The sequence below is a fragment of the Octopus sinensis genome, linkage group LG20 (genome assembly GCF_006345805.1).
Source record: "Octopus sinensis linkage group LG20, ASM634580v1, whole genome shotgun sequence".
Classification (NCBI taxonomy): domain Eukaryota; kingdom Metazoa; phylum Mollusca; class Cephalopoda; order Octopoda; family Octopodidae; genus Octopus; species Octopus sinensis.
Genome location: NC_043016.1, coordinates 10828392 through 10848826, shown reverse-complemented (window position 1 = coordinate 10848826; position 20435 = coordinate 10828392). Strand labels below are relative to the sequence as shown.

The 20435-nt window shown below is 36.7% G+C and overlaps 1 protein-coding gene across 1 annotated transcript in view; it reads left to right on the top strand.

The window, feature by feature from the left end:
- Positions 1-20435, top strand: part of LOC115222571 (centrosomal protein of 104 kDa-like) — a 185608-nt gene that overhangs the window by 63071 nt on the left and 102102 nt on the right. The window contains exons 12-14 of the mRNA XM_029792847.2: positions 903-985; positions 4391-4549; positions 15798-15859. Of these exons, the coding sequence (XP_029648707.2) occupies positions 903-985; positions 4391-4549; positions 15798-15859 (304 nt within the window). The remainder of the gene's footprint in view (positions 1-902; positions 986-4390; positions 4550-15797; positions 15860-20435) is intronic.

Sequence of the window (20435 nt, the reverse complement as noted above, 5' to 3'; positions counted from 1 at the left end):
AGTGGGACTGAACCTGGAACCATGTGGTTGGTTAGCAAGCTACTTACCACACAGCCACTCCTAGCTATGGGGATTCACCAGAATAAAATAATAATCAAAGGGGTCCATAGATATAAAAAAAAAAAGTGGTTGAGAACCCCTGCTTTAGATGTATGTATTGGTATGAAACAGCTACACAGTAGAACTGAACCTGGAACCATGTGGCTGGGAAGCAAATTTCTTACCACACAGCCATGCATGCGCTAAGTATAGAATCCTTAATGAACCAAAAAAGAATTCGGGGTGTGAAGGGATGGAAGGGGTAGGGTTGTAGATAGGAAGGAATTATCTCTATCTCTTCTCTATCTCTATATATATAAACGGCACTTTGTCTGTCTGTGTGTCTGTGTGGCTGTCAGGTTGTACCCTCACCCTGACCACGGCTTTCAACCGATTCTGATGAAACTTGACACACCCATAGCCCAATGTCATAATTCAAAACTACCGCAGCGAAAATTTTGAAAAGTTCCCCCAGTTCTGAAAAAAATCGATAAATTCAACATGGGGTCAAGAATCTAAGCTTTTTATATGCAACACATTTTCTGTCGGGAGACAGCAAGGAACATCGTATACATAGAAGTATTCGAGTGAAGAGAAGACATGGCAACCTACACATGCACGTTTGTTCCCTAGAGGGAAAGAACTAGATTGGGATTAGTCGTTGCCTACTAGGGGCTCTTACATACCCAGGCAACGCCGGGCTATGCTGCTAGTATTCTATAAAAAGTGGCAGTCATAAATTTTAATCTCTTTTTTGATTTTCCGAACCTTTACTTTTACTGTTTTTTGGGGTTCCTTTTTTTCTTTATTTTTTTCTTTGAGCCTTTAATAAATTTCTTTCTGTTGGTTATAATATACTTTAGAAAGCAAAGATGATATCGAACCTTTAACAGAGAAAGATATGCGAGAAGCTTCAGCAGCCATCAATGTATTTGGCATGCATTTGGTAAATATATGTATTTTTCTTTTGTTTCTTAAGAATTTCATTTTATTTGCATTTTTTCTTTTTCATTTTTTTTTGTTGTTATATTTAATTTCTGAAAATTTTTGTTTACTTTATTGGATAAATTTTCAAATAGCATCATTGTAAAACCATCCAATCACTCAACCATTTCCTCTGCACCCACCCACTACTCCTGGGAGGGTCATGGGTTGTAAAGTCCTCTGGCATCTCCTCCATAGGGTCCTATCAGAAGCTGTAATGAAAGAATCCTTAGGCATCTCCTCCTCCATAGGGTCCTATCAGAAGCAACTGTCATTATACTTTCTAAATGGAACTCCAAGCATGACCTACCAAGACTATGGATATTATCCAACCATTCCATTCTTGGTCTACCCCTAGGTCTCTTGCCAGACATAGGGATAATCCTCAGGCATCTCCTCCTCCATAGGGTCTTATCAGAAGCAGTTGTCATTATAATTTCTAAATGGATCCCCAAGCATTACCTACTAAGACTGTGGATATTATTCAACCGTTTCATTCATTATGTGAAGGTGCATGGCTTAGTGGTTAGAGCGTCAAGCTTACGATCGTGAGGTTGTGAGCTCGAATCCCAAATTGGGCTGCATGTTGTGTTCTTCAGCAAGACACTTTATTTCACACATTGCTCCAGTTCACTCAGCTGTAGAAATGAGTTGCGACGTCACTGGTGCCAAGCTGTATCGGCCCCTTTGCTTTTCCCTTGGGTAAACACTGGTGGTGTGGAGAGGGGAGGCTGGTATGCATGGGCGACTGCTGGTCTTCCATAAACAACCTTGCCCAGACTTGTGCCTGGGAGGGTAACTTTCTAGATGCAATCCCATGGTCTGTGTCTCAGACGGAGGTCTCAGATCATTCTTGGTCTACCCCTAGGTCTTCTGTTGGTTGGTTTGGCTTATTATATTTAACTGTATAAAAACAATAACGAAAACAAAAATACCCAGTTGGGGTCCACTTCAGTACTCCACCTCCTGCATGTTGACTGGGTAGTACCTTTAATTCTATGCAGAGTTTTGGCCACAATGTACAGCACCTTGTGAACAGGTGTCTTCTGTTGACATCTACATTCTCACCCACTCCTCTTCCTCATCATCATCTTTCCCCTTCCTCTTCTTTTTCTCCCCTCCCATCATCCCATCTGTCCATCCTCCCATCCTCATTCTCTCATTGTCCCCTTTTATCAATCTTCCTTGTCCTCCTCCTGGTCATTGTAGTGGCCATCACCATCATTGCTGCCACCACTGCCATCACCATGTTACTGCCACCACACCACAACTACTACTACCAAAACAGCCACCACCACCACCACTACCAACACCAGAGATTAGAATCAAACCAAGAACCAACCATATCATTGCAAATTAAGCTTCTCAGTCACATGACCATATCTAAATCTGCATTACCATTTTGTAATAATATTTTCTTTTATTTCCAATTTCATATAAAAATGATCAAGTAAGAAAACAAAAGAAAAACAAAACAAAAATCAATTAAAAAGAAACTATTTATATATAGAATAAGTCATAAAAAAGTACAAAAAGTACATAAATTATATTTGTATTATATTTGTATTATATTTGTATTATATTTGTATTATATTTGTATTATATTTGTATTATAATGCAAGTATCATGTTGTACTTTTGTTTTCTTATTTCGTATGACTAAATATAACCAAATTGTCACATTTTTAACATTTTAAATTGAATCTAAAACTTAATTTATATGCTATTATTTTACGATAGAATATTTAATTAGAAATTAGAAACACACAAACTTCTGGTTTTAGCTTTAGTTTAAAATCAAAAGCCACAATCACCCCTCTTTCCCAACCCTTAATCACTTTACATCGTTTTACTCACAAAAAAAAATGAAAATGAAAAAAAAAATATAAAAAAGCAAACAAGAAAGAAAGGAAAAAGCATTGAAATAATAATTATCGGAATCGTTATAATAATTTCACTTTTTGCACCTAGATTCTCATAATATATCCATAACTATAATCATTGGCTTCATGCAGAACGATTATCTGATAATCTGCAGGCAATCGTGTTAATTGCTTTCAAATTATTGTTATAAAAGATTATTATGTTTAATCGTAATTGAACACGTTTTGGTTTCTTAAGCACACTTGACACCTCTCACTCGCTGCACTGTTTGTGTTTCCATGTTGCAGCAGCAACTCCAACCGGTCGTTTCGTTTTGCTTTTGTTTTCATGTTTATTCTGAGAGTGATTTAACTGCTGTGTTTATAAGAAGGTGTGTGCGGCTTAGTGGTTACGGTATTTGCCTCTCAATCATTAGGTCTTGAGTTCGATTCCTTGAGCAAGACACTTTATTTCACATTTCTCCAGTCCACTCAGCTGGCAAAAACAAATTGTGCCTGTATTTCAAAGGGGCCAGTCTTGTCACATTCTGTGTGTCATGCTGAATCTCACTGAAAACTACATTAACGGTACATATGTCTGTGGAGTACTCAGCCACTTGCATGTTAATTTCATTAGCAGGCTGTTCCATTGATTGGATCACTCAGAAACTTTGTCATGTAACCAATGGAATGCTAGTATTATAAGAAATAATATGATGCCAGTAAATCCAAACAACCAGTTTTTGGTTTTATAACAATGTCTTGTGTGCATCATATCCAGTTTGTTATGCTTAATGCCTCAAATTTGTACTTTGTACCTTAAATCACAAGTTTTGCATTTCATATCACATCCCTCAAAATTTGTAGCTTGTATCTCAAGCAAGAAGTTTTGAGCCATGTGCCATGTGCTACAAATTTTGTGCCTTGTAGCTTGAGTTGAGTTTTGTCCCTCGTACTACAATTTTTGTGCCACTTGCCTTTGTGTCACAAATTTTGTATCTTATACCTCATACCACAAGTTTCGAACAATGTACTTTGTACTCAAATTTCGTGCCTTGTACCATGTACTACAATTTTCTTATCTTGTGTCTTTTACGAGTTCTGTGCCTCATTCTTTAAATTTTATGCCTTGTACTTTGTACCAAAAATTTTTTCCTTATTCCACACACCACAAACTTTTGTACTTCATACTACAAGTTTTATGCTTTGTGCTATATACCTCAAATTTTATTCCTTATGCCATGTATCATAAATTTCATATCTTGTATCTCATACATGTTTTGTGTCCCATGCCAGAAGTTTATACCATGTGCCATGTACTATAAATTTTGTTCTTCATGCCATGTGTCATAAACTTTGTACCTTGTGTCTGATACAATTTTGTTCCTTGTTCCTTGGACCTCATTTACACCACAAATTTTGTGCTTTGTATCGATGCATTATACTCAGTGCTTATTTTCTTGCCAATAGAAATTTGTATTCTATTATTTTCTGCTATGATTTCAGGTATCTAAAACTTACTCAAAAAGTTATGCTCATCGTGAAGAAGCTCTGGAAAGTTTATCACAGCAAATCAGGCAGCATGCCATCAATGAGGATGCCCGAACAATTCTAAGGGCATTAATTCTTCCAATAAAGAGAGGTCTTGAAGATCAAGTTCATGCAGTGAGTAGTTTTATTATTTCCTCTAAGGCAATGACAAGTGACCAAGACCTTTGGCCTTATGCCATGCTTGTGAAGACCTGTCAAGGCATATGAAATCATAGTTGTGGCCAATGCTGGTGCTATGTAAGTGGTACCTGTGCCAGTGGCACATAAAGAGTACCTATTGCACTCTTGGAGTGGTTGGCATTAGAAAGAGCATCCAGCTGTAGAAACCATGCCAAATCAGATTGGAACCTGGTACAACTCTCCAGCTTACTAGTTTCAGTCAAGCAGTCCAAACCATGCCAGCATAGAAAGCAGACGCTAAATGATGATGATAATGGTGATGATGACAATGATGATGATGATAACGATGATGATGGAAATTTATCTGTTATATGTAAATTGTATGCTTAAGAAAAAAAAAAGTCTCCTAGACAAAGTTTATGAGGTGCATGATTAATGTAATATTGGATACGATATGCAACCATTACATGTAATTCAAAACCAGAAGTTAAATTCCACATTCAATGGTAAAAATAAGCTAAAATCTATTATGTTCAGGTTTGAGGCTAAAGTTGCTTCCAAGTGATCTCTGGAACTGATTAGCTAAGCTGATGAAATGTAGAATAAAGATTTCTAAGTAGAAATACATCAAAATTCACTTGCAGGTGAACTTAAACTCATTATCTCCATGTTTTAATTATGTAACAAATATTCTTTCTATAAATTTTTTTTCTTTGCAAGAATGAGCAACAACTTTGGAGATATTTCAGTTTTGTTATTACCGTATCAGCTTAACAGACTCCAGCATATTTACCTAAGTAGTGCTAAAGGAATCGTCATCATCATCGTTATCACCATCATCATCACCTCCACCATCATCGTTGTCGTCGTTGTCATCATCATTGTTTAATGTCCCTTTTGTCATACTGGTATGGGCTGAATGGTTCTACATGTAATGACAAGCCACCCAACCCATGACATTGTACCAAGTTCCAATGCCTACTTTGTAATGGTATCTACAACTGGATGCCCTTCCTAATGCCAACCACTCTAGAGAGTGTACTGATGAAATTTTTTCACAGCACCAGCACTGGTAAGGTCTCCAGGTACCAGCATGACAAAATCCATCAACTGATGAATGGGGTAAAGAATTGAGGGATAAGAAATAAGTATAGAAGGTCAGGAACAGATGTCTTGCTGAAGGGGTGACTTATAGGCTTCTTCATCTGAAAGGAGAGGGAGAGAGAGATTGAGTGAGTGAGAGAGAGAAAGATGTGGCCAAGCTACAAGGTGAATGTGAGAAAGAGATATAGGGTAAAGCAGCAGAAATGATGGATGGGTCAGTATGTAAATATAAAAGTATAACCACTGATTAGCTTGGAAAGTTAGAATTGTTTAGAAAACAATATTGCTCTTTAACTAATATATTATTAACTTTTCTTCTTCATATAATTATCCCATGTTAGTTAAAATTTATGACTCTAACCATGTACAGAAAATAGATTCCATCACATGCTGGGGTGGGGGGAGAGAACTAGAAGTAGTTGATAGCTTCCATTACCCAGGTAAACAGGTTAGTAGTAGGGGTGGATGCTCTGAGAGCATAGCTGCTAGAATATGATTAGACTAGGCAAAGTTTAGAGAGTTCCTACCTCTGCTGGTAACAAAGGCCTCTCGCTCATTGAAAGGCAGACTGTATGATACCTGTGTGTGAAGAGCCATGCTACATGGCAGTGAAACATGTGCTGTAACTGCAGAGGACATGTGTAGGCTAGTATGCTCTGCTGGATGTGTAATGTCAGTATGCATACACAACAGAGTGTAAGCATCCTGACAGAAAAGTTGGACATAAGAAGCATCAGATGTGGTTTGCAAGAGAGACAACTGTATTGGTATGGTCATGTGATGTGTATGGATGAGGACAGCTGTATGAAGAAGTGTTGCACTCTAACAGTGGAGAAAACCTGTGGAAGAGGTAGACCCAAGAAGATATGGGACAAAGTGGTGAATGTTGGGCTTCATGGAGGTTTATGATTTGTGCCATATACCTCAAATTTTGTTCCTTGTGCCATGTATCATAAATTTCATATCTTGTATCTCATGCCAAATACTATAAATTTTGTTCCTCATGCCATGTGCCATAAATTTTGTGCCCTGTGCCTGATACAATTTTTTTCCTTGTTCCTTGAACCTCATTTACACCATAGGTGACTGAGACCCTTGGTGATATGCCATGTTTGAGAAGACACATCAAGCCATGTGAGATCATAGTCATGGCCAATACCATTATCACATAACTGGCCCTTTAAAAGCACCCTTCAAACATTGGATGATATGCTGTGTTTGTGAAGACCTGTCAGGCCAAATGAAATTGTAGTCGTGGCTGATGCCAATGTTGTCTGACTGGCACCCATGCTGGTGGCATGTGAAAAAAGACCTCTGGTTATATACCATTCTTATGTAGACCTGTCAAGCCAAGTGAGACCGTAGTCATGGCTGATATCAATGTCAGATAAATGGCACTCATGCTGGCGGCATGTGAAAAACATCCACTACACACTTGGAGTGGTTGGTGTTAGGAAGGGCATCTAGCTGTAGAAACCTGGTGCAGATCCCCGGCTTACCAGTTTTCAAGTGAAGCCGTCCAACCCATGCCAGAATGGAAAACAGACGTTAAATGATGATGATGATGATGATGACTATTCCAACAGACAACTATCAAGAACTAGAGGAGGATATCTACAAATTCTGTTATAAACTATGATTGGTTGAGATTTTTGTCGATGAAAATAGTGAGTCTGATGAATATCTGGTTAGGAATGAATCAAAATACACCCCAACAGAAACAAGAAATATTCCTCCACACCAATATATTGATATGCTTTGCAAACCTCCAAATTAAGCAGAATACTTATGTTCGACAAAATATTATCAAATCAGAGAAGGTTGCACCTTTAACAATTCCAAAACGATGAAACAAGAGTCACCAGCCATGCTTCTAAAAATGGTGCTTTTGACATATTAAGTGATGAATGTTATCAACATTTAGCTGAGGATCAACTGGGAAATATAACCTTTTATTTAGAAATGCCTGCAAATATACATCATTGTATTGTGAAGCAGCTCTGCAAAATTGGTTTTAAATCATCATAATTCATTTACTGCTGAGGAAAAAGATTGCCTTATCAATATTGAACTAAAGCCTGGCAACTAATATGGCTTACAGAGAATACATTGGTCAAGGAAATTAATAATGCAGTGAAAGAAGTAGGTGGTGAATATGTAAAATTGCTATAACCATGAGAAGGTTTTATTAGGCATGACATTGATTTCCTGTTGCAATTATCCAAAATAACAGGAACATATTTGTTGTTGGTTCATTTTGATGTAGTAGGCCTCTACTTGAATATTCCACATGATTTAAGAATTACAGTAATCAAATATTGTGCCAAAATACATGCAGTGATTCTGAGTAGATTCACCATAGACTTTATATTAGATAGTATCGGCCTTTTTCTTGAGAACAATACTTTTTTTTTTCAGTAAGGAAAATTATCTACAAATTAGAGATGCTGCCATGGGAACCAAATTTGATCTAGAATAGGCAACCCCAGTAATGGGAAACTTGGAACAAAACTATATCAAAATGTAATGGAAAACTGTGACTAAATTTAGGAGATATATTGAGGGCACATGGAAAGATTTTCTTTCTGGCTGTTTTCTAATTTGGACAAAATTTGTAGATGTTTCAGCGTCCATGTGCACAATTTATTGCAAGCCTTGAAATTGTAACAAGGATGAAGGTCTCTGGAACACTTGAGGGGTGCTGGCCTTATGCTGTTACATTAAATTATTTGTTGGAAGGAAAACCAAGACTTCGAATATCTTCAACAGCAATAAATATTTATTTTTCTGGATTCGCAAATGATATATATACATATATTTCCTTCAGGGCAAAACTAGTCACATTAGTTAACTTGTGTGAGCCAAATGCTGTCTCATTCCAGCATAGAAGGAGCTTCTCTATGTGTTGGCTTGCTTGAGAGAACCTTGAGTCGTGTCCACTCAATTCGGCTGCTGCTTCGAAAAAGACAGATCCAGCAGGAAATCTTTCTGTTGGTAGTTCTCTGCACATGCACATGAGGGAACTTCCGGTGGCCTACCGGAAGTAATTCAACTCTGCACATGCGTGCTGAAGACTTCCAAAATAGCGTCACTACAAAATTTATAAAAGAGATGAGTGCTTCAAAATTACCACTTCTCAACAAAAACGGTAATTAAAAGTTTCACCAATATCACAATAGATATACACTATTATAAGAAACCAACAACCAAAAAACAGACACATGTTGGAGCTTCAAATTATACCACTTAGTATATGCAAAATGTAGCATCCTGTCTAGCCAGGAGATTTTATTGTTGATGATGGAATTTTAGAGAAAACTGACCCACTGAAGTCATGGGATTTCTACTTTGTGCTCCAGCATGGCTACAACTCCTGTTTCATGACTGAAACATATAAAAGAAATAAAAGAAAGAAGCAAAAATACCTTCTCTTACTTATACAAAATGGTATTGATTATGTAATACAAATGTTCATGAAATAACTCTGAGTGACCCCCCACCTCAACCCCCCCAAAAAGAACTTAGAACCAAGATTTATTACTTTTTGTAATGACCCAAATTCACAGAACAGTAATACATTTAATGTTACCAAATTATCAAAGTGATAAATTAAAGAATTTAATTACCAGCTTGTTCAAAGCAGATGACAAAAACTCAAAACAAAAGTTGACAAAGGAAAAATTCAATTTAAATAACAGTAACAAAAACTTCATGATATCTAAGTGCAATGACAAATGTTTTAGTGCCAATCAATTTAAATATGTTGATCATTATATCAACACTTAAACTGAAGGACAAATATTAACACGTGTAAATATGAACCTCAGGGCAGAAACCTAATGTACAGTATTAACTGCTTGACTTGTGAAAAAATATATATTCATCAGAAGCCAGCGCCGCCTTGGCTGGCTTCCGTGCCGGTGGCACGTTAAAAGCACCAACCGATCGTGGCCGATGCCAGACTCCCCTGGCACCTGTGCCGGTGGCACGTAAAAAGCACCCACTACACTCATGGAGTGGTTGGCGTTAGGAAGGGCATCCAGCTGTAGAAACACTGCCAGATCAGACTGGAGCCTGGGCAGCCCCTGGCTTCCCAGACACCGGTCAAACCATCCAACCCATGCTAGCGCGGAAAACGGACGTTAAACGATGATGATGATGATGATGATGATGATGATGATGAAAGGAAATTTACTCTCAGAACACAGAAATACACCAGCAGCAGATTATGGTACTTCAGATCTGACATATCCCTTTCGGTACCCATTTAAAAACATACTGCAATAAAAATTTCTTTGGATTTCCACTTTATAAGCTTTATAACTCAAATGAAGTTATTTAAAGAGTAAAATAGAAGAGTTTTATTGAGAAGTTGAAACCAGTTTCGAATGGATAGGAATGCTGCACTGAATTTGATTTTAATTTGGAAATTACATTCACTAGAAAGAAAGGAGTACAGTAATCCCTCAACTAATAAGGGTGTCATGTTCCCAAATCCCCTGCGATTGGTGAAAATCCGCAAAGTAGAAACAGTACTTTATTTGTTTTGTTTTTTAATTATAATTTGTACACAGGAGTGGCTGTGTGGTAAGTAGCTTGCTAACCAACCACGTGGTTCCGGGTTCAGTCCCACTGCGTGGCATCTTGGGCAAGTGTCTTCTGCTATAGCCCCGGGCCGACCAATACCTTGTGAGTGGATTTGGTAGATGAAAACTGAAAGAAGCTTGTCGTATATATGTATATATATATATATGTGTGTGTGTGTGTGTGTGTGTTTGTGTGTCTGTGTTTGTCCCCCTAGCATTGCTTGACAACCAATGCTGGTGTGTTTACATCCCTGTTACTTAGCGGTTCGGCAAAAGAGATCGATAGAATAAGTACTGGGCTTAAAAAAGAATAAGTTCCAGGGTTGGTTTGCTCGACTAAAAGGCGGTGCTCCAGCATAGCCGCAGTCAAATGACTGAAACAAGTAAAAAAAGAAAGGAAAAGATTTAATTTATTATAAATGCAAAGCAACACCAGAGAAGAATCGTTGTAAGCCTAAATATAACGAACTGTGAAAGGTGAACCACGATAGGTGAACTGCAATAAGGCAAGGTATTACTGTAATGCTGTAAATGTTATTTTTCTGTAGCTATTTAATGATAGTATTTAGTTGTTGTCACTGTTGCCAGGTATTTTAAGTTAATATTCATTTAAGTATTCATCTAGAGTTAGGCGCAGGAGTGGCTGTGTGGTAAGTAGCTTGCTAACCAACCACATGATTCCGGGTTTAGTCCCACTACGTGGCATCTTGGGCAAGTGTCTCTGCTATAGCCCCGGGCCGACCAATGCCTTGTGAGTGGATTTGGTAGACGGAAACTGGAAAGAGCCTGTCGTATATATGTATATATATATATATGTGTGTGTGTGTCTGTGTTTGTCCCCCCTAGCATTGCTTGACAACGATGCTGGGTGTTTACGTCCCCGTCACTTAGCGGTTTGGCAAAAAGAGATCAATAGAATAAGTACTGGGCTTACAAAAAGAATAAGTCCCGGGGTCGAGTTGCTCGACTAAAGGCAGTGCTCCAGCATGGCCGCAGTCAAATGACTGAAACAAGTAAAAGAGTAAGAGAGTTAGTTGCTATGTATATACTTAGCTAGAGGCAACTGTTACTATATAAAAATGCTCAGTGATGGTTGTTACAAAGTCCATGAAGTACTTGTGTAAATACAAAAACAAATTTTAAGAATTGATTGTGAAAATCCATTTATGCTGGTGTTTGATTGATTGATATGTGTGTATTGGTGTATGTAGATGAGTGTGTATGTGTGCATGTGTGTGTATATGTATATATGTGTATATTTATGTATATATATGTGTATAGAAATACAATAAGAGTTTTCCAAACAGGAAAGCGTTGTGCTAGAAAGAGCAGTAGAAATCTCAAGACCACAAAAAAGGATAAATTCACGAAAGGAATGAAAATTAAAAATGTTTACCATCTCAACTATTTCCCACAATATATATGTGTATCTGTATATATATATATATATATGTGTATGTATCTGTTTCCTCGCATACTGTTTTTCTCTGTTATCTTGGTGCGGTACGGTGGATAACTTTAAGACTTTAGCTCTTATTTCTAGCAGGTGGATGCTTGTTAAGCATCCTAACTCTTCGTACAAATTTATAATTCATAGCTATTTAATGCTATTGCGCCTGCGATCCAAGCATGACACTGCTGGTGATATCATCAATTTTAAAATTTATCCACAGATGATATGAACAGTAGTGACATCTGATTTTAAATCTCAATGTTTAAATGTTTTGCTTATATCATCATCATCATCATCATCATCATCATTTAGCGTCCGTTTTCCATGCTAGCATGGGTTGGACTGTTCAACTGGGGTCTGGGAAGCCAGAAGGCTGCACCAGGCCCAGTCTGATCTGGCAATGTTTCTATGTCTGGATGCCCTTCCTAACGCCAACCACTCTGTGAGTGTAGTGGGTGCTTTTTACGTGCCACCGGCAAAGGTGCCAGACGAGGCTGGCAAACGGCCACGATCGGATGGTGCTTTTTACGTGCCACCGGCAAGGAGGCCCGTTGAGGCGGCGATATATATAACTTATAAATACAAGGGTAAAAATTATTAAATATTTTATACCGGTGGTTAGTATGCATAATAAAAGTTAGAAGACATAAATATTTTTCGATATAAACAGTATGTGAGGAAAACAGGTATATACACACATATATATATATATATATATGCATGTACACATATATACATGTACACACTCATGCACACATACACATACACGAAGAGAAAAATCACCATTTGGAGTTCTTACATGCTAAAAATGGCAGTCAAAGCCCCAAACCACACAAAAAAACATTCTTACATTAAAGCACGTTGCTTGTACATGAGCAAGACTTTTGAGTGAATAAAAATTTCAGTTGACCTTATACCCATGAGTTTCACCATTAAGGACCAAATAAATTAACTAATAAGTTAATTAACTGATTAATTGGTCATCCATAGCTCGTCAGTAAGGTCGCTGTAAAATGTATAAATATGACACTAAAATACGTACAGAAAACACATCATCATCATCGTTTAATGTCCGTTTTCCATGCTAACGTGGGTTGGACAGTTCGACCGGGGTCTGGAAAGCCAGACTGGCTTCACCAGGCTCCAGTCTGATTTTGGCAGTGTTTCTACAGCTGGATGCCCTTCCTAATGCCAACCACTCCGTGAGTGTAGTGGGTGCTTTTTATGTGCCACCAGCACAGGGGCCAGAGGAGGCAGGCAACGGCCACGATCAGTTGGTGCTTTTTACGTGTCATAGATGTAAACATCTATGACTATCAACTGAAACTAGTGGATGCATGGCAATAACTTTGCAAGTGAAAGAGTTTTTTTTAATGTAAGAATGATTTTTTTGTGGTTTTGGGCTTTGACTGCCATTTTTAGCATGTAAGAAATCCACATGATGGTTTTCTCTCCGTGTATATTTCATATACTATTATATTTAAATATATATATATATATATAAATTAGAGGAAAACCACTATTATGTAATTCAAAAAGTGATAGACAAACCAAATCATAAAGAAAAAATAAAATATATTATAAAATATATAACTAGATCACAAAAAGTACAAAAAATTAATAACAATTACTTATTACTTATATTGTTTATTCATTTTTTGTAATTTTTGTGATCTAGTTATATATTTTATAATATATTTTATTTTTCTTCATGATTTGGTTTATGTCTATCATTGTTTGAATTACATATTAGTGGTTTTTCTCTAATTTATATATTATATATTTATATTGTGAAATTTGATTTAATACTAAATGATTTTTTCCTTAAGTTTGGAGTTACACTCCTTAATATTATATATATATATAATATATATATATAAGTAGGTGAATGAATTATCCTAGTATGGATAATCGGAATTAAGAGTATGCAGTCTTCGAAACATGTGTTGAAAGTAAAGGAAATTTGTTTAAAATCTTTGATCGACTCCATTCTTTCATTTATTCATATATATATATATGTATATATATATTATATGTATTATATATATATATATATATATATATATTATATATATATATATATATATGGAGCCTGGTGCAGCCTTCTGGCTTCCCAGAACCCCGGTCGAAACCGTCCAACCCATGCTAGCATGGAGAACGGACGTTATTAAACGACGATGATGACGACGATGATATATGATATTGATAATAAGGAGAATGAAGAATTTGAACATTCAAACATTGTTTATTTATAGTTGGTTTATTCATGATAATTGTGCAACATGTGTTTCAATTGTGTTCATTGTTGCATATTTATATGCAGCAATTTATGCATTATTAGTACAATCTCCTCAGGGTGTATAAACATGACATTTTTCGAAGAGGAATTTTCTTGCATTATTAGTTTGAAAATTCTCTTCGAACAATGTCATATCTATACACCCTGAAGAGATCATACTTATAATGCATAAATCAGTGCATATAAATATGCAACGATATGCATTTAATGTGGTTCAAAACACGTGTCAGAATATTATTATGAATAAACCAACTGTAAATAAACATTACGTTTGAATGTTCAAATTCTTCATTCTCCTTGTTATCAATATTGTACTTTACACTCTAAGTAACCAGGAAAAACTGTAACACCAGATGGGAGTTAAAGGAAATTTTCCATAAAATGCATGATCTGAAAGCACCAGCCTTGGCTTTTTACTCAGAGCAATTCGGTATCTGCCTGGATATTATGTCGTACCTCTTAATATGATATGTATGTATAATATGCAGGTGGCACGTAAAAAGCACCCACTACACTCATGGAGTGGTTGGCATTAGGAAGGGCATCCAGCCGTAGAAACACTGCCAAATCTGACTGGGCCTGATGAAGCCTTCCGGCTTCACAGACCCCAGTTAAACCGTCCAATCCATGCTAGCATGGAAAACGGACGCTAAATGATGATGATGATGATGATGTATGTATGTATGCATGCACGCACGCACGCATTCAGGGATGGATGGACGGACGGAAAATGGTCTCTAAGGGGTCATTCACACACTGTTATTTATAGCTTTATGTGTGTTTCGAATTTCACCATTCCACAAAAAAATAATATATATTTATAAATTCACTTAGTGTAAACAAAATGAAAGACAATGTGTAGCTTTCCGTTAAATAATAAGTTAAAAGACAATATATATATAAGCACAAACAAATGGAAAACAGACACACAGAAAGTTGCCAAATCCTCATCAGTTATCAGCCAAAGGATCTCAGCAATTTCACACCTTTAACGCTAATATTGCTCCTCTTTGGTGGTGTTGGTGATGAGAAGCCACTGGGAAATAGTGAGCCTATGAACAAGAGACCAAACATGACAGAAAGTGAACATACAAATATGAAATAAATAAGCTATATACAAATGAAATGATATTCAAAACAAGACATATATTGGACAGACAAGGCTACCATTGGTTTCATGCTGAGAATTCCCAGCAATTATCAACCCTGCTTCATTGAGATATTGGTACTCATCTCCATCTGTACACACGCACACACACACACATGTACATATTTATATATACATCTATATACACACAGACAAGTTTTGGTTATGCAAGCACCTATTACCTAATTATCAAAATTTCTGATTATTCAAACAACATCTCAAGCACTCGGGATTATATGGCTTCCTCTGTTTACAATCGGATCAGTTAGCTGAACAAAATTATTCCCTATTCGTCTTGTTCGAGTAACTGACACTTATTTGCTCTTCAGTTTGTAAAGAACGACAATTCCAGATTTGCTTTATCTTTTTTTTTTCTTTCTTTTTTTCCGTTTATCATCCACCCACATTTCTTTCTTTATTTTCAGGATGAAGAAAAAGAAAGTTATAATTGGATTTTTTTTTTTTTTACATTCATTTCCTTTTTGCAATGGGGTGGGGAAACCAGGATTAAATGATAATTACGTTTTTCTTATATTTTTCTCTCTCTTTGTAAACCATAAAGTCAGTGTGACAGTAACAAGTGAGAACTGTTATTTTATATATTTATTATTATTATTATTATTATTATTATTATTGTATATCTTTTTCTTTAGGTTTTCAAAGCTACTCAGAAGCTTCTAAGACTCGTATTAACCAAGTTTATACAAGAAAATAAGTATGTTAATCCTTTATTCTTCCACTGGTTTCTGTCATTAGGATTCTTGTAACTTTCAGTTTATTTATTTGTTTGTTTCTTAATCTTTGTTTTATTATTTTTGCTGATCCAAATGCCAGCGTTTGTGTAATGGAAAAAAATCACAAATGATTCTATCAACTTCTGCTTATTTCTGGTACTTATTTGCCAAAGTCAGCTTTCATCCTTTCGGGGTCAATAAAATAAATACCATTTGGATACTGGGATTGATGTAATCTCCCCTGAAGATTGCTGGCCTTGTGCCAAAACTTAAAGCCATTTTTAGTATTATTATTATTATTATTATTATTATTATTATTATTATTATTATTATTATTATCATGAGTAGAGAGCAGTGCATGCCATCAAAGTGACACTGGGGTAAAATCTATGAAGCCCAATATACCCCATCATGACTACCCCGTCTGATAAGGGTACACCAGGCCACACAATGCATCACGACCATAATGTGCGCGACATGGTGATCTCATATCAAGATAAACAGCACATGACCTTACAGGTGGGGCCCAGTTAGAATTTTCTTCAGGTTTAGTACCCCATCCCGTTCAAAAGGTCCCTGATTAAGGGTTGTTTAAGGATGTTGAAAGAACCACACCCATGTTTCCAGAGGTGAACGATTCAAACCCCAAAGAATCCCTCTCAACACTGGCTATGATGCTCCCCCACTACTTCTGCTCATGATCAAGATGCACATATTGTCAGCCACTAAGGGACATGCTCAACTGGTTACGGTCAAACAACTGACAAGCAAATCTGTGGTATTGAGCAGAATATTTGCTGTAGCCCATCTTTTATACCAAGACAAAACATGTACATGATAACACTTATTATTATTATTATTATTATTATTGTTATTATTATTATTATTATTATTATTATGTTTGACTTTTGCTTTGTATTTGTGCAAGTTGACTCCAAGTCTCACCCAGAGACCTCAAGAGACAATAAAAATTAGAAGTTGAAGTTATAACTACGGTGCCATATATTTTGTTTGGCACAAAATATTGTTCTAGAGAATGTTTAAGAAAACATAAGAAAATTATTATAAATTTGTTTTAAGATTTGAAATTACATAGTATTTTACATAGGATACGGGCAATTCCCACAAGCATTTAAAAAAAATTTCTACTGTTTTGGGATTTCTTGGTTTCTGAGCTAGGTATCATTCTAGCTTTTGCTATCATTCCTTGGGCACCTATGACAACAAGTATTGGTTTAGTCTTGAGGTTCTACATTTTGCCAATTTCTATTTCAAGATCCTTATACTGGCTCATTATTATTATTATTATTATTATTATTATGCCAGTGTGCTTCGCTGGATGTGCAATGTCAGTGTGCATGTACAACAGAATGTAAGCATCTTGAGAGAAAAGTTGAGCATAAGAAGCATCAGATGCAGTGTGCAAGAGAGACAACTGCACTGGTATGGTCATGTGATGCATATGGATGAGGACAGCTGTGCGAAGAAGTGTTGCACTCTAACTGTGGAGGAAGCCTGTGGAAGAGGTAGACCCAGGAAGACATGGGATGAGGTGGTGAAGCATGGTCTCCAAACTTTGGGCCTCATGGAGACGATGTCTAGTGACCGAGACCTTTGGAGATATGCTGTACTTGAGCATACTGTACAGACCAGTCAAGTCAAGTGAAATTGCAGTGATGGCCAATGTGGGTGTCATATGACTGGCAGCATGTAAAAAGCACCTTTTGGACATTGGGTCTCATGGAGGCAAGGTGGCCGATGCCAGTGATACATGAAAAGCACCTTTTGAGTGTAGGGCCTTATGGAGGCAATGATGAATGACTGAGACCTTTGGCATTATGTTGTGCTTGAGAAGAAGACACATCAAGCTGAGCAAAATTGCAGTTGTGGCAGATACCGGTGTCACACAAATGGCACGTAAAACACCTGTTACACCCTTGAAATGGTTGGTGTTAGGAAGGGCACCCAGCTGTGGAAACCATGCCAAATCAGACTGGTGCAGCTTGCCAGCTTGCCAGCCCTAGTTAAACTGTCCAATCCATGCCAGTATGGACAACAGATGTTAAATCATTATTATTAAGACTATTATTATTATTTTATTATTATTATTATTATTATTATTATTATTATTACTGTTGGAAGGTGGTAAGCTGGCAGAATCATTAGAATGCCTGGCGAAATGCTCAACAACATTTTGTCTGCCTTTACATTCTGAGTTCAAATTCTGCTAAGGTCATTTTTGCCTTTCATCCTTTTGGGGTCGATAAAATAAGTACCAGTTGAGCCCTAGGGTCGATGTAATCGACTTATTCCCTACCTTAAAATTGCTGGCCTTGTGCCAAGATTTCAAACCATTATTATTAATAAGTACCAGTCCTATTCCAGTAATATATAATTCAGGCCATAGCCTAATGGAAACAGAACACCAAACGCACGCTGTGAATAAACAAAACATTTATTGTTCCCAAACAATTTACAGCAGGTTTTATGGATTGGAGAAGAACCAATCACAATTGACCATCATACACACACATACATGCACACACACAATAGACTGAATGACACATAACATGTAGTGGTAAGTTCAAGTTGTAACAATTATCATTATCATTGCCTTTGCACAGCTTCTAACGCTGGAGATGTACTACAGTGTCAGCTGTTCACTACCAGTGAACTAAGGTAACACCCCTTATTTTTCGAGCACCTTCAGGAATATTCGAGCAGTTCCAAGCAGTACTGTTTTCTGCAAGTGCTCCACCCTTATCGCAGCCCCTATTTGATCCACGTACTTCTTGAGATTTTTGCTCACTCTTCCCAGGGCTCCGACAATTACTGCTACCTTTCTCATCGACCACAACTGCTTAAACTCCCATATATCTCAACTTTTCTTTCTTCCTCATCGCATACCTTGTTGTCAGCTGGTCATGCTATATCTATGATTAGGGCAACGAGCTGGCAGAAACATTAGCATGCCGGGCGAAATGCATAGCTGTATTTTGTCTGACGTTACGTTCCGAGTTCAAATTCCGCCGAGGTTGACTTTGCCTTTCATCCTTTCGGAGTCGATAAATTAAGTACCAGTTACGCACTGGGGTCGATATAACCGACTTAATCCCTTTGTCTGTCCTTGTTTGTCCCCTCTGTGTTTAGCCCCTTGTGGGTAGTAAAGAAATATATATCTATGATCCAGCATAGTTTGTTTTCTTTCTCAATTAAAACTATATGCGGCTTATTTTATTATTATTATTATCCTTATTATATCTTCCTTTTCTCCCCTCGTCCTCCTCCTCCTTCACTTTATCATCATCATCATTCCAACCAAAGCCTAGGACCGAACATACTCAAAATTCAGATATGATGGTTGACAATAAGCCACTCAAATGGATCAGGTCATTAAACTATCTCGGAAGTACACTAAACTTTAAGAGTGCTTTTGATAATGAAATTGATGTTTGAATATCTAAGGCTCCAAGTACTTTTGGAAAACTTCCCCATCATTTCAGGCCATGTGCCAACAGTAGAAGCAATTATTTTTATTATACTTTAGCTCTTAAGGTAAGAGGACTAACGTCAAACCAAGAAGAATATGAAGCTGAAATTTCAAAACATAAAACTAAACACTTGTAAAAGCAACCTAAAATTCAATCAACTAACTAAGTGTGATAGGCATGTTTCTCGTGGTTCATACCCACCTAACAACCCGTTGGTTCAGTCAGAGCTGGCTTGTGACTATTAGATAGTACCGCCAATGGAATTATGGATAGTACCACCAAGCAGTTATTGTTATCAAAATTAGTGAGTCCCAAACATGCTCAGGATATTGTCGTATCTTCTGCTTAATGTTATTATATTCTATATATATATATATATATATATATATATAGTATATATAGTATATGTATGGGAAATTCTGTCTGTGTGTGTGTTTGTGGAGTTGTTAGCTAACTCCTCCTACATCGTTTTATCGATTTTGATGAAACTTGACACGTGAGTAGAACTCATGTTTGGAAACCTCATGGCATACTCAAATTGTTAATAGGGCTCCTGGAAGGGATCCTTATATATAGAGCCAAGGGAAATAACCTATTCATTTTCTTTAAATATTTGGTAAAAATGAAATTGAGTATGCTTATTCCTTAGTATTTGAACTGTTAGTTATTTACATAGGTTATCCAGTACAACCCTTAAAGAAGTAAATAGTATTTTCTTAAACAATAAATCCACTTATTTCGGTTAGTGACTTATTCACGAATATACCAACACTAGTATCCCTGAGGGCAATATTCACTGGGAATGCACAAAAGCCCTTTTCAGAGTTATTTACTTAGAATTATTATTATCTCATATCTGATTTGCCTGTTATTATGTAACATGCTTCACAATTTAGTATACATAACTTATTAGTATTTTCTCTTATGTTTTATATACTCTGGGAATGTTTTAAAGCCATTTTCAGGGCTATTTGAATTCTTACTATCAGGTAACTAATTTCATGTTATTACATAACTGATTTCACAATTTGGGTATTCATAAGTCATTGGGAATTCCTAAAAACAA